At 46.4% G+C, this 13,629-nt stretch overlaps 2 protein-coding genes across 2 annotated transcripts; one reads left to right on the top strand and one right to left on the bottom strand.

The window, feature by feature from the left end:
• Positions 1 to 2,110: 2,110 nt before the first annotated feature.
• Positions 2,111 to 8,593, bottom strand: LOC124006615 (protein S100-A1-like). Its single transcript, XM_046316668.1, has 4 exons — positions 8,518 to 8,593; positions 6,331 to 6,384; positions 2,327 to 2,442; positions 2,111 to 2,179 (listed from the first exon to the last, which is right to left on the bottom strand). Exons 1-4 carry the CDS (start codon positions 8,591 to 8,593, stop codon positions 2,111 to 2,113), a joined length of 315 nt encoding a protein of 104 aa, XP_046172624.1.
• A 3,619-nt stretch (positions 8,594 to 12,212) lies between these two features.
• Positions 12,213 to 13,389, top strand: ch25hl2 (cholesterol 25-hydroxylase like 2). The gene has a single exon (XM_046316649.1). It carries the CDS (start codon positions 12,314 to 12,316, stop codon positions 13,265 to 13,267), a length of 954 nt encoding a protein of 317 aa, XP_046172605.1. The 5' UTR covers positions 12,213 to 12,313; the 3' UTR covers positions 13,268 to 13,389.
• The last annotated feature ends 240 nt before the right edge of the window (positions 13,390 to 13,629 follow it).

Below are 13,629 nucleotides of genomic sequence, written 5' to 3'. Positions count from 1 at the left end.
CAGGAGGGGAGGTGTTGTAAATGGTTTGATAAGCAGGAGGGGAGGTGTTGTAAATGGTTTGATAAGCAGGAGGGGAGGTGTTGTAAATGGTTTGATTAGCAGGAGGGGAGGTGTTGTAAATGGTTTGATTGGTGAAAGGGTAAGAGACGTAGGTGTGGTCTTTCCTCCAGTTCTTCAGTTGTGTTACACATGACAACACTTCGTTCAAGTTCAGTACATAGCTGTGCGTGCGTCTATTAAACATGTTGTTGCTTGGGGACGGCAGAGTAAGTATTCCATATATTTCCTCCAGTAGGCTCTGTGTCGTGTGGTTTTCTCAGTGTTTTTCCAGGCCGGTGTGTGTGTGTGTGACGCGGAGCATGGATAATGGCGTTCACAGTTCCATAACCCAATTGGACATGACGTGTATGGGAATAGACTCTGTCTCTCTCTGTGTTTCTTCGTGTTTCCAACTCAGACATGGCTTCAGCTACGTCTCAGTATCTCAGGGGGACAAGGAGAGGGATCGGACTTCAGATGGGGCTGTGATAGGGAAGGTGCGTGCATGCGTGTGCTTTGTGCACACGTCTGTGTGTGTGTGTGTGTTACAAACGAGGCCATCTGAAACACAATGCTATAAATGATATAAAAATGACTGTTCTTATCATGTCACTTACAGCACACAAAGTGAAGAGACTTTACAAGCTACGGATTCGTGAGGTATGCTTCCACTGGAACAAAATGACACAACAGCCAACTTGAGCTGTAAAAAATGACATCACTCCAAGGGAGAGGGATAGCAAAAGATAAGAGGGTCACGCCAAGTACAAGTTCTCCAACAAAGGGAGAATCTATAATTCTTGGGAAAATAAGTACGGTTTCTAAATCGATGAGAGGCCCTCTATGATTACAGCTATTGTGAAATGTCACACAAAAAGATAATCATCGCATCATTTCCCTCCAGACAGACTCATTATCTTGCTCAATTACAACCAATCACACCGAAATGAGAAATGACCTTTGTGTGTGCGCATGCAACTGTAACATTTGATTTAAATGTCTCATTACCTGACGCACAGTTTATGCTGTTTTCAACTCTCTAGAGACAGCAGGAGTGGTAGAGATACTCTTAATGATCGGCTATGGAAAGCCAACTGACATTTACTCCTGAGGTGCTGACTTGCTGCACCCTCAACAACTACTGTGATTATTATTATTTGACCATGCTGGTCATTTATGAACATTTGAACATCTTGGCCATGTTCTGTTATAACCTCCACCCGGCACAGCCAGAAGAGGACTGGCCACCCCTCATAGCCTGGTTCCTCTCTAGGTTTCTTCCTAGGTTTTGGCCTTTCTAGGGAGTTTTTCCTAGCCACCGTGCTTCTACACCTGCATTGCTTGCTGTTTTGGGGTTTTAGGCTGTGTTTCTGTACAACACCTTGAGATATCAGCTGATGTACGAAGGGCTAGATAAATACATTTCATTTGATTTGATGTGACACAAGTTAATTCTACAATGACATGAACATTCTCAAGTCCATTTCTGATGGACATTTCTGACAAATTCATGGTTACATTACAAACATCTATGAACCAACCGGCAGATGAATGACAGAATCAATCAATCAACTAACCAATCAGAGGGAAATGACTGTTTGGGTGCCGGTCCGTTTTGGTCATGTCTTTTATGTTAATTCTCTGGCACGAAGTGTTGTTGAGAACAGAAACAGTCAGTTTCAGTTTGACAACATGTTAACATCGGTTTGAAATAATCTGGTTGTTGACGCGTCGGAGGCACAGAAGGATCCTATCTCTAGCAAGAGTATGTCAATGGATGCTTTTGACTTTAGTCTAGTGCACTTCTGCTGTTGACATTCTTGATGCGAAAAACAACATATTAGGTGTAAGGCTTTTAGTAGCACTGAAACCGTAATGTCAAGCCATCTTCAGCATGAGGGGTGTGGTTGGTTTCTAATTCTACTTTGATCCACAGGTCTGAAATGTCTCCTTATTCCCTATGCAATGCACTTCTTTTAGCCAGAACCATTACAAGACCGGTCACTATGAGGGTTTGGCAAATAATAGTGCATATATATAAGCAATAGGAAGCCATTTAGGACTCAACCCGTTAGTTGGCTTTCTTCTTCTGCTGCTCCTGGAAGAAGTCGTTGCAGGCTACGGTCAGGCTACAGTCAGGCTACGGTCAGGCTACGGTCAGGCTACAGTCAGGCTACGGTCAGGCTACAGTCAGGCTACGGTCAGGCTACAGTCAGGCTACGGTCAGGCTACAGTCAGGCTACAGTCAGGCTACAGTCAGGCTACGGTCAGGCTACAGTCAGGCTACGGTCAGGGTCGCCACCAGAAGCACATACTCATTGAAGTCCACCACCTTGTCTTTGTTGGAGTCCAGAACATTCATGATCTTCTCCAGTAGCATGGGGTCTTTCTGAGAAATGGAAATGAAAAGAAAGAACAATTCATCAATCTGTCAAAGATCTATCCACCAATCAATAGTTTCAAACCCTGATTAAGTACATTTGATCCTTTAAGGGATGGAGCTGGGAGAATGGAACCGCGCTCATATTCATAGGCACAGCTATTACGCGAGGGTTGAAAATCAATGAGATCAACATCGTTTTTGGGTCTATAAATGAAACAACCATTGAACAGCTGCAAATCTTCCAGACTGTAACTCCGGTGTTCTGTTCCTCTGGGCTTATTCCAGTCGACGTCAGGACACGCACAGGTCTCTGACTTACTCTACTCATCCACACAGCACTACCAGGAAATGGACTGTCCTGAATCCTGAGAGGTCTGATGTCGCCTCTTGACCGGTCTGGATTCAGCTGCCTGGCCAATAAATAAGTCCCCTCGGGACAACAGACTGCAATTAGGCCCTGTGTCAATCTCCCAGCCTGAGATCTGAGATGGAGATCTGAGGAGAGACGCCTCAGGCTCTGAGTCATTGGATTCATGGTGCTGAAGCCCCATCCAGGATATTAGACCACCTAAGGCACTGACTGGGCACAGCACAGCACCTCACCACACAGCCAATGTCCACTGGAAGCTAGTGTGTCAGTGGCAATAATCAATGACACATGAGCTGAGACCTATCAGAGGTGTGTGTGTGTGTGTGTGTGTGTGTGTGTGGTGACCGTTGGATGGCTTCTTTCAGTCAAGCCAAGCCAGTCTGGGATACAGAGCCCTGTGGTGACTTCAGGCTGTGGTGATACAGAGCTAATGGAGGTATGTAACACACACAAACACACACACAAACACACAGCTCAGGGGGCCATATCCTGATTTGATAGTTTGACTGGATATGTGCAAATCTTCATTGACATATACTTGAAAAGTTACTATTTGACCCAAGGTAACAACGTTGTATCTAATTCAACAGTAAGCCGTATCTATCGCCTCAGCATACAGTGTGATTGACGAATGACAGAATTACTCAGTAATAGGTTATGAATTTTAAATGTTTTAATCACTAATTAGCTCAATGTTGACCCTAGGAAATGAAGCTTCAGTATGAGTCTGCATCCCACATGGCCACATATTCACTACATAGTGCATTACTTGTGACAAGGAGTTTATCGGGAATAGGATTACTTTTGACAAGTAATTTATAGGAACTAGGATTACTTTTGACAAGTAGTTTATAGGGAACAGGATTACTTTTGACAAGTAGTTTATAGGGACTAGGATTACTTTTGACAAGTAGTTTATAGGGACTAGGATTACTTTTGACAAGTAGTTTATAGGGTGTTACGAATCCCTTTTGGACCGACAGTCTAGGGGGGGATGGTAATGAGACCCGTAACATAACTCATGCAAATTATTATTGTGACAAAGTAAAAGTGTGCACGAAATAACCACGACAACAGAAATCTACCGTCAAACTCTAGGTTTATTTATAAACACACGGTAATGGGGGGAGCAGGAAAAGGGGCTGAGCTGGACCCAAGGAAAGAAACAATAAGTATTCAAAAACACCCCTAAGCTAGACTAGCCTACTTTAACAACAGCTAACTAACCAAAAATACAGTGGGTGGTCCGCCCAGTTCTAACTAGTGTTTTTAACAAAGTTCACCTATGGGTAGTGTATGCCCATGGGCGACTTGTCTTGGTTTCCCCCTTTTCCCACCAGCAACAAACAAAAACCATAACCAAAAACAATACTCACAGGTGATGACAAAATTCGATGGAGGTGCTTTAAACAAAAGAGAGGTTAAGATACAACGCGAGAGTGAAACACAGAGACCTACAGACATGGCATTTACAGAGAGATTGAGCTGAGCTGAGCTCATGAACAAACAAATGATGGGGTTTTTAAACCATGGGGAAGGAACTGTGATAGGTCAGGAAATAGGAGGAGGTGTGTCTTCTGATTGATGATTGATTGTTGACTGATTGGGGAGTGATGGTTTTCACCTGTGAGTGGAGAAGGAGAGAAAAGAAACACACACAGGATACACACACACAGGATAACTGTATCCGTAACATAGGGACTAGGAATACTTTTGACAGGTAGTTTATAGGGACTAGGATTACTTTTGATAAGTAGTTTATAGGGACTAGGAATACTTTTGATAAGTAGTTTATAGGGACTAGGATTACTTTTGACAAGTATTTTATAGGGACTAGGATTACTTTTGACAAGTACTTTATAGGGACTAGGAATACTTTTGACAGGTAGTTTATAGGGACTAGGAATACTTTTGACAGGTAGTTTATAGGGACTAGGAATACTTTTGACAGGTAGTTTATAGGGACTAGGAATAATTTTGTGACGCGTCCTAAATGTGTGCAAGACTGGTACCAGGACACCGTCTCTATACCTGTCATAGGTATGTCAGTGGATGGATATTAGTGACATCAGAAGGGAGTAGTCTAAGTCTAGATTTGGAGGTGATGTGGACCACTGCTGATGATGCATAGACACCCGAGGCTTCCTTCCATCAGAGTGAGGGTGGAGAAAACCCGAGGGAATTAGAGGGGGAGAGGAAAAGAGATTTGTCTCTTCAACCCGTCTCACAGAGGGCAGTGGAGAGTAACAAAATAATGGAGTTAAACTCAATTGAACCAGATCTCAAAACTTCACAGCAAGGAAACTAATCCAGCATAATGTAGAAGGAGAATATCAAATAATTGCCCTTTGCATTAGTGTTTCTTTCTTGCTTTCCTTTTTGGACAAGTGGATAACTGTACCATCCTCTTCATCAACCGGGTTCTCGTTGCATTCTGTAGATGTAAGACTAGGATCTTAATACAGTTTTCTACAACAGGAAAAGATTCCTATCCTTCATGGATACATTTTGTAGGGGTTGATACATTTTTCATGAGGGCAACTCAAGTCTGACATTTTAACGTGGAAATGACTAACTTTAGAAACCTTTTTAAACCTTGAATACACTACAAGTTTGCATTTCCTGCAGTGCAGGAAAATTCTCGGCGACAAAAGAGTGATCAAATTGTAGCCACTGAGGTATATTGAAGAACAGAAGAGCGAAATTGCCACTCTTCACATCTTTGAGAATCATGTAAATTGTGTGTTGTAGGCCTAGGTCTATAATTAGAACAAAATTAACATAACAGACAACATGAATTTGTACAACAGCGAGTTGAGCGAGTGTGTTTTTTTTTTAAACACTGGACATTTGCAAATTCAAAATTCAATACGCACTTAGTTGTCTTGTTCATCTTTCAAGTCTCAATGGGTAATCAAGTAGGATTAAGAAGCCTCCGGAACATATCCACGAGTCCGCATAATCCTCACTGTTGATCATCACGAAATCAACGGAAGGAAAGAAAACAAGTTGAAAAGGTCACGCTCCACTAAACCAAAGCATTTCCAATACTGAACATGTTGTCGGCGACAGCCAGACGTGATGTGCTGCTACGATTTCATCTAAACACGTGGGTTCCACTACTCCAACTGTCACAAGGATGTTTCTAACTCAAGACGAGGCATTGCTTGAGGTTCAGCGCACAGCTAATGTGCTACATCTATTCAAAAACATGTCACCGTTCGAGGAGGAGAGGGCAATACCTTGTGACAGGTTTTACTACGCGGTGCCAAGTAAACACAGCTTAACACGAATAGAACTTATACACTCGTTTTTCTTTTCCCTATTCGCGTTTTACAGTTTCCCCATAAACAACAGCGGAATAAGTGTCTTAAGAGGTCAAACATGTTTTCCCCAGAGGCCCGTTCATGAACAGGCCCTCCGAAATGTGGGCCTTTCAACTGTTGTACCTAGCCAAGTGAAGAGAATATCCAAATACTGTAAAACTACGTTGAAAATGATAAATGATGGATTTTAGACATCTTCTTCACCGTGTGGAAGACGGGGAGTTCACTGTTCAATAGTTGTTCCAGCTCTCCCTTGTTGAGCTTGTGTTTGTCTCTGTTGCTCCCGGAGTAGTTGTCATCTCCGTTGCTCCCAGAGTAGTATTTGTCTCCGTTGCTCCCGGAGTAGTATTCGTCTCCGTTGCTCCCGGAGTAGTATTGGTCTCCGTTGCTCCCGGAGTAGTATTTGTCTCCGTTGCTCCCGGAGTAGTATTTGTCTCCGTTGCTCCCGGAGTAGTTGTCATCTCCGTTGCTCCCGGAGTGGTATTTGTCTCCGTTGCTCCCGGAGTAGTATTCGTCTCCGTTGCTCCCGGAGTAGTATTTGTCTCCGTTGCTCCCTGAGTAGTATTCGTCTCCGTTGCTCCCGGAGTAGTATTCGTCTCCGTTGCTCCCGGAGTAGTATTTGTCTCCGTTGCTCCCGGAGTAGTATTTGTCTCCGTTGCTCCCGGAGTAGTATTCGTCTCCGTTGCTCCCGGAGTAGTATTTGTCTCCGTTGCTCCCGGAGTAGTATTCGTCTCCGTTGCTCCCGGAGTAGTATTCGTCTCCGTTGCTCCCGGAGTAGTATTAGTCTCCGTTGCTCCCGGAGTAGTTGTCATCTCCGTTGCTCCCAGAGTAGTATTTGTCTCCGTTGCTCCCGGAGTAGTATTCGTCTCCGTTGCTCCCGGAGTAGTATTGGTCTCCGTTGCTCCCGGAGTAGTATTTGTCTCCGTTGCTCCCGGAGTAGTATTTGTCTCCGTTGCTCCCGGAGTAGTTGTCATCTCCGTTGCTCCCTGAGTAGTATTTGTCTCCGTTGCTCCCGGAGTAGTATTTGTCTCCGTTGCTCCCGGAGTAGTATTTGTCTCCATTGCTCCCGGAGTAGTATTCGTCTCCGTTGCTCCCGGAGTAGTTGTCGTCTCCGTTGCTCCCAGAGTAGTATTCGTCTCCGTTGCTCCCGGAGTAGTATTCGTCTCCGTTGCTCCCGGAGTAGTATTTGTCTCCGTTGCTCCCGGAGTAGTTGTCATCTCCGTTGCTCCCAGAGTAGTATTTGTCTCCGTTGCTCCCGGAGTAGTATTTGTCTCCGTTGCTCCCGGAGTAGTATTTGTCTCCGTTGCTCCCGGAGTAGTATTTGTCTCCGTTGCTCCCGGAGTAGTATTTGTCTCCGTTGCTCCCGGAGTAGTTGTCATCTCCGTTGCTCCCTGAGTAGTATTTGTCTCCGTTGCTCCCGGAGTAGTATTTGTCTCCGTTGCTCCCGGAGTAGTATTCGTCTCCGTTGCTCCCGGAGTAGTATTCGTCTCCGTTGCTCCCGGAGTAGTTGTCGTCTCCGTTGCTCCCAGAGTAGTATTCGTCTCCGTTGCTCCCGGAGTAGTATTCGTCTCCGTTGCTCCCGGAGTAGTATTTGTCTCCGTTGCTCCCGGAGTAGTTGACATCTCCGTTGCTCCCTGAGTAGTATTTGTCTCCGTTGCTCCCGGAGTAGTATTTGTCTCCGTTGCTCCCGGAGTAGTATTTGTCTCCGTTGCTCCCGGAGTAGTATTCGTCTCCGTTGCTCCCGGAGTAGTTGTCGTCTCTGTTGCTCCCAGAGTAGTATTCGTCTCCGTTGCTCCCGGAGTAGTATTCGTCTCCGTTGCTCCCGGAGTAGTATTTGTCTCTGTTGCTCCCGGAGTAGTATTCGTCTCCGTTGCTCCCGGAGTAGTATTTGTCTCCGTTGCTCCCGGAGTAGTATTTGTCTCCGTTGCTCCCGGAGTAGTATTCGTCTCCGTTGCTCCCGGAGTAGTTGTCATCTCCGTTGCTCCCGGAGTAGTATTCGTCTCCGTTGCTCCCGGAGTAGTATTCGTCTCCGTTGCTCCCGGAGTAGTATTTGTCTCCGTTGCTCCCGGAGTAGTATTTGTCTCCGTTGCTCCCGGAGTAGTATTTGTCTCCGTTGCTCCCGAAGTAGTATTAGTCTCCGTTGCTCCCGGAGTAGTATTTGTCTCCGTTGCTCCCGGAGTAGTATTCGTCTCCGTTGCTCCCGGAGTAGTATTTGTCTCCGTTGCTCCCGGAGTAGTATTTGTCTCCGTTGCTCCCGGAGTAGTATTCGTCTCCGTTGCTCCCGGAGTAGTATTTGTCTCCGTTGCTCCCGGAGTAGTATTTGTCTCCGTTGCTCCCGGAGTAGTATTCGTCTCCATTGCTCCCGGAGTAGTATTTGTCTCCGTTGCTCCCGGAGTAGTATTCGTCTCCGTTGCTCCCGGAGTAGTTGTCGAAAGCTGTTCTACTGTAAGCAGCACCTTCAAGTCGGCTTGGCATGATGTTGATAAGTAGTACTTTAAAGTATTTTTTACTTAAGTTCTTTACACCACTGTAAATACTCTATATATGATGGTGTATATAGATAGTATAGACAGTATATGAATAGAAAAAGGTGTGTACAGCATTAGTTACATAGGATGAGCATTGACTAGACTACAGTATTTACACTGAGTGTACAAAACATTAGGAACACCTTCATAATATTGAGTCGCAACCCCTTTTGCCTTCAGAACAGCCTCAATTCGTCGGGGCATGGGACTCTGCAAGGTGTCCAACTCGTTCCACAGGGATACTGGCCCGTGTTGACTCCAATGCTTCCCACAGTTGTGTCAAGTTGGCTGGATGTCCTTTGGGAAGTGGACCGTTCTTGATACACACAGGAAACCCTGCAGCGGTGCAGTTCTTGACACAATCAAACCGGTGAGCCAGGCACCTACTACCATACCAACCTTTTTTCAAAGGCAATTAAATATCTTGTCTGGACCATTCACCCTCTGAATGGCACACATACTGTATATAATCTATGTCTGAATTGTCTCAAGGCTTTAACATCCTTCTTTAACCTGTCTCCTCAACTTCATCTACACTGATTGAAGTTAATTCAACAAATGACATCAATAAGGGATCATAGCTTTCACCTGGAGTCCCCTGGCCAGTCTATGTCATGGAAAGAGTTTTGTACACTCAGTGTACATATAAAGTGGGTAAGACAGTATGTAAACATGACCAAAGTGACCAGTGTTTAATGACTATGTATATAGGGCAGCAGTCTCTAAGGTTCAGGGTAGAGTACCGGCTAGTAACAATGACTAAGTTCAGGGCAGGGTACTGGGTGGAGGCTGGCTGGTGGTGACTATTTAACAGTCTCTCTGTCCCAGCTTTGATGCACCTGTACTGTCTCCACCTTCTAGAAGGTAGCGGGGTGAACAGGCCAAGAGTCGGGTGGCTGAGGTCCTTGATGGTCTTCTTGGCCTCCCTGTGACACCGGCTGCTGTAGATCCCCAGTGTGCTCCCAGTGATGCGCTGGGCTGCCTGCACCGCCCTGCGTACCAGGAGGTGATACAGCCCGACAGGATGCGCTCTGTAGAAGTTTGTGAGAGTATTTTGTTATTTATTTTTTCTAACTAGGCAAGTCATTTAATTAAGAACAAATTCTTATTTGAACAAAATCTTAGGGGCCAAGCCAAATTTCTTCAGCCTCCTGTGATTCCGATTTGGATCTCTTTTTTCCCCGAGTCAGTTGGAAGTAGGGAGAAGCACATTTGATGTTTTGTAATAGTGTTGAAAAAAAGCATTGATGACAGTGATGAATACATTTTTTAGACATGAACTCACTCATAAAAACAGCAGCTCTTTGCTGTATTCTTTGACAATCTCTGGTCAAGGTTTTAAAAGTTATGAAATCTCACGTAGGTTAATATCAAACTTTGCTGGGGTTGTGGAAGCTGTAGGCACGGTTATTTGAGCTATCCGATTGGCCAGCGTAGTAGGTGCACTCGATTTAGCCTCAGATCTCCCGGTCTGCTGAAGAGGTTCAAAACGGGAACGCTTTGCCTAACCGTAGCGCAGGGCTTCTTATTCAAGTGCACCTACCGCCAACAGCACCAAAACGGGCTAAGCACACACCCTTGTGGGGCCCCCATGTTGAGGATCAGCGTAGCGGAGGTGTTGTTTCCTACCTTCACCAGCTGGGGTCGGCCCGTCAGGAAGTTCAGGACCCAGTTGCACAGGGCCGGGGTTCAGATCCAGGGCTCCAAGCTAAGGATGAGCTTGGATGTGAAGGCTAAGCTGAAGTTCGATGAGTAGCACTCTTACATAGGTATTCCTCTTGTCCAGATGGGATAGGGCAGTGTGCAGTGCGATGACGATTGCGTCATCCATTTGCACTTTCAGTTTTGTGCAAATACTTCCATCTATCCACGGATTTTTGGAGAAGTTCTAATCGTCACAGTGGGAACAACATCCTCTATGCACTTCCTGATGTACTCATCCACCTAGACAGTGTATACATCAATTCTCTAAGATGTCATAATTAAAGGATATATGTAAACCTAACCAAATTACTCTCGCATTGGATCGAGACGAATGAGTCGCTGCCACAATTTAAATGAAGGAGAATTAGATTATACGGTTTTGTTGTTCGATTTTTGTCCCTAAGATGTCTTTCGAACAGCTAACGGCAAGGCAACAGTTTAGAGTAACATCACTTCACATTGAATTTGATTTCCTAACAATATTCTCCGCACCTCAACCTCAACTTCAGATGCAGTTTCAGGTGTTCATGAAGACCTATGTATTAGGGAGATTTTCCGTTGCAGCCCTCAGAAGGGAGTTTATGTTTATGTTTATGCAAAACGAAAAGTTTTAGAATCAACATTCCAATAAAGTACGTGTAAAACTTCAGAAACTACCATCTCTGTTCCAGAGCAGAACCGCCTTTCTTCCAATGATACTTGACTGCCCTCTAGCGGTCTCAGGGAGCCTGTGCAGTCAACATGTGTTCCATGATGCTTTAATGTTCCATGAGGATCGCAAAACACTGGATCAGAATTCATTGCCTTATTTGGTTCGTTTAGATAACATAATAATATAAAGCCTCCTTTGAGTTAGAGAGTCGTTTACTTGAGCTCCACCATAGAAACCATCTCTGTGGTCCGCTCCACTTGCCTCTTTTCACTTCTAACCATCAGACCTTATTCCAACCAGCATGATGCAAGACGAACCAACACAACAACACAAGTGTAATTCAACATGAATAATGTGGAGCCTTTGAACTCAAAAGTCACTTTTGACAGCTTTCTATGATTTATTACTGTTGACCTCCAACAACAAGTCCATAAGAGAAAGGGAGGAGAGGGAGAGTGGAAGAGAGGAGAGGGAGAGAGGAAGAGAGGAGAGGGAGAGGGGAGGAGAGGGAGAGGAAGAGGAGAGGGAGAGAGGAAGAGAGGAGAGGGAGAGGGGAGGAGAGGGAGAGGGAGAGGAAGAGGAGGGGAGGGAGGGGAGGAGAGGGAGAGGGAGAGAGGAAGAGAGGAGAGGGAGAGGGGAGGAGAGGGAGAGGAAGAGGAGAGGGAGAGAGGAAGAGAGGAGAGGGAGAGGGGAGGAGAGGGAGAGGGAGAGGAAGAGGAGAGGGAGAGGAGAGGGGAGGAGAGGGAGAGGGAGAGGGGAGGAGAGGGAGAGGACGAGGAGAGGAGAGGGAGAGGAGAGGGGTGGGGAGGAGAGGGAGAGGGAGAGGGGAGGAGAGGGAGAGGAAGAGGAGAGGGAGAGAGAAAGAAAAGAAGAAAAAGAGAAAAACATGTATTTTTTAAAAGTTGTTTTTCATTAATAATCAACTGATTTAACCAAAATGATCAAATTTGACAGTTCACCAGTTTCTGCATTAATACATGAGCACCATAGTTTGGCTTTGACCACAGTGTATTGTTTCTCCTCAATGCGAGTAAAGAAAACACACTTGACTTTGTCTTTGTCACTTCGGATCAGCGGGAGGCAGCTCTCTCAGATCTGGGTCAGAAATGTGGGAGGGGAAGGGGGAGGGGAGGGGAGGGGAGGGGAGGAGGTGGCGCCTCGATCTACATAAGAGGCTAAGATCGACCGCCAACCTAATTTGGCACTACGGCACCAGATTATTTGCCTTTTGCAGAAAAACAAACATTACATTACAGCTGGAAGTTTCTTTGCCATTCTTGTGGAGTCTGTTGCAACCAACCCAGATAATAAATGAATCCTCTGAGACTATTAGACTTTAGTTGGGACACAGTGAGTGCAGGCGGTTTGTTCAGCGGTGTGTCTCTCCCCTGGATGTCTCACCTGACTGTGGCTAATCTGACCCTGGGTCTGGGGCTCCCGGAGCAGTCCGTCCTCCAGCCGGCGTGGAACTACCTCCTGCAGCACCACCAGGCTGAGCTGCGGAGCCCTCTGTTCCCTGTGGTCATCTCTGTCTCCACCTACCTTCTCCTGGTGACCCTCTACACCCTGCTAGACCTCCTGGCCCCCAGCTGGCCAGCCCTCAACAGCTACAAGCTCCACCCAGACAGACCCGTCACCTGGGACAACATCTGGACCACCCTGTATCTCACAGCCTACAACCACCTGGTCTATATCTTCCCTGCTGCTGTGGGCCAGTGGCTGTGGAGGCCTCCTATCCCACTCCCCCGTGACGCACCCACTCTAATGAGCTTCCTCCTTGGCATCCTGGGGTGCATGGTGGTCTTTGACTTCCAGTTCTACCTTTGGCATCTTCTACACCACAGAGTCCCATGGCTGTACCGCACCTTCCACGCTATGCACCACCAGTACCTTCAGCCCTTCAGCCTTGTTACCCAGTACGTGTCCGCCTGGGAGCTGATCAGCTCGGGCTTCTGGACCACTGTGGACCCCCTCCTGCTGCAGTGCCACTGCCTGACCGCTTGGGGCTTCATGGTGTTCACCATCTGTGTGTCCACTGAGGACCACTGTGGCTACGACTTCCCCTGGTCTCTGCACCGCCTGGTGCCCTTCGGCCTGTGGGGCGGACCCCCCAAACACGACGCTCACCACCGGATGCCCGGGACAAACTTTGCCCCGTTCTTCTCCCACTGGGACTGGTTGGGGGGGACTAACATGGTGCCCACCCCCTCCAAAAATAAATACGTTGAGGAAGGTCTGAAAGGGAGGAAGGATAAAGGAGCTTGAGTGTTGCTTTTTTTTCTCTCTCCTCCCTCTCCCTCTCCCTTGGCCGCTTTTTGTGTGTATTTCATCCAATCTCTTCTGTCTTTCTCTCTGTCCACCTCTCTCTCTCTCTCTCTCTCTCTCTCTCTCTCTCTCTCTCTCTCTCTCTCTCTCTCTCTCTCTCTCTCTCTCTCTCTCTCTCTCTCTCTCTCTCTCTCTCGCTCTCTCTCGCTCTCTCTCTCTCGCTCTCTCTCTCGCGCTCTCTCTCTCGCTCTCTCTCTCTCTCTCTCTCTCTCTCTCTCTCTCTCTCTCTCTCTCTCTCTCTCTCTCTCGCTCTTCACCTTTTCCATCTTTCTTTGTGTTCATGAAATGTAATGACTTTACAC

The sequence above is a fragment of the Oncorhynchus gorbuscha genome, linkage group LG20, assembly GCF_021184085.1.
Source record: "Oncorhynchus gorbuscha isolate QuinsamMale2020 ecotype Even-year linkage group LG20, OgorEven_v1.0, whole genome shotgun sequence".
NCBI lineage: Eukaryota > Metazoa > Chordata > Actinopteri > Salmoniformes > Salmonidae > Oncorhynchus > Oncorhynchus gorbuscha.
This window is presented reverse-complemented; position numbering and strand designations above follow the sequence as displayed.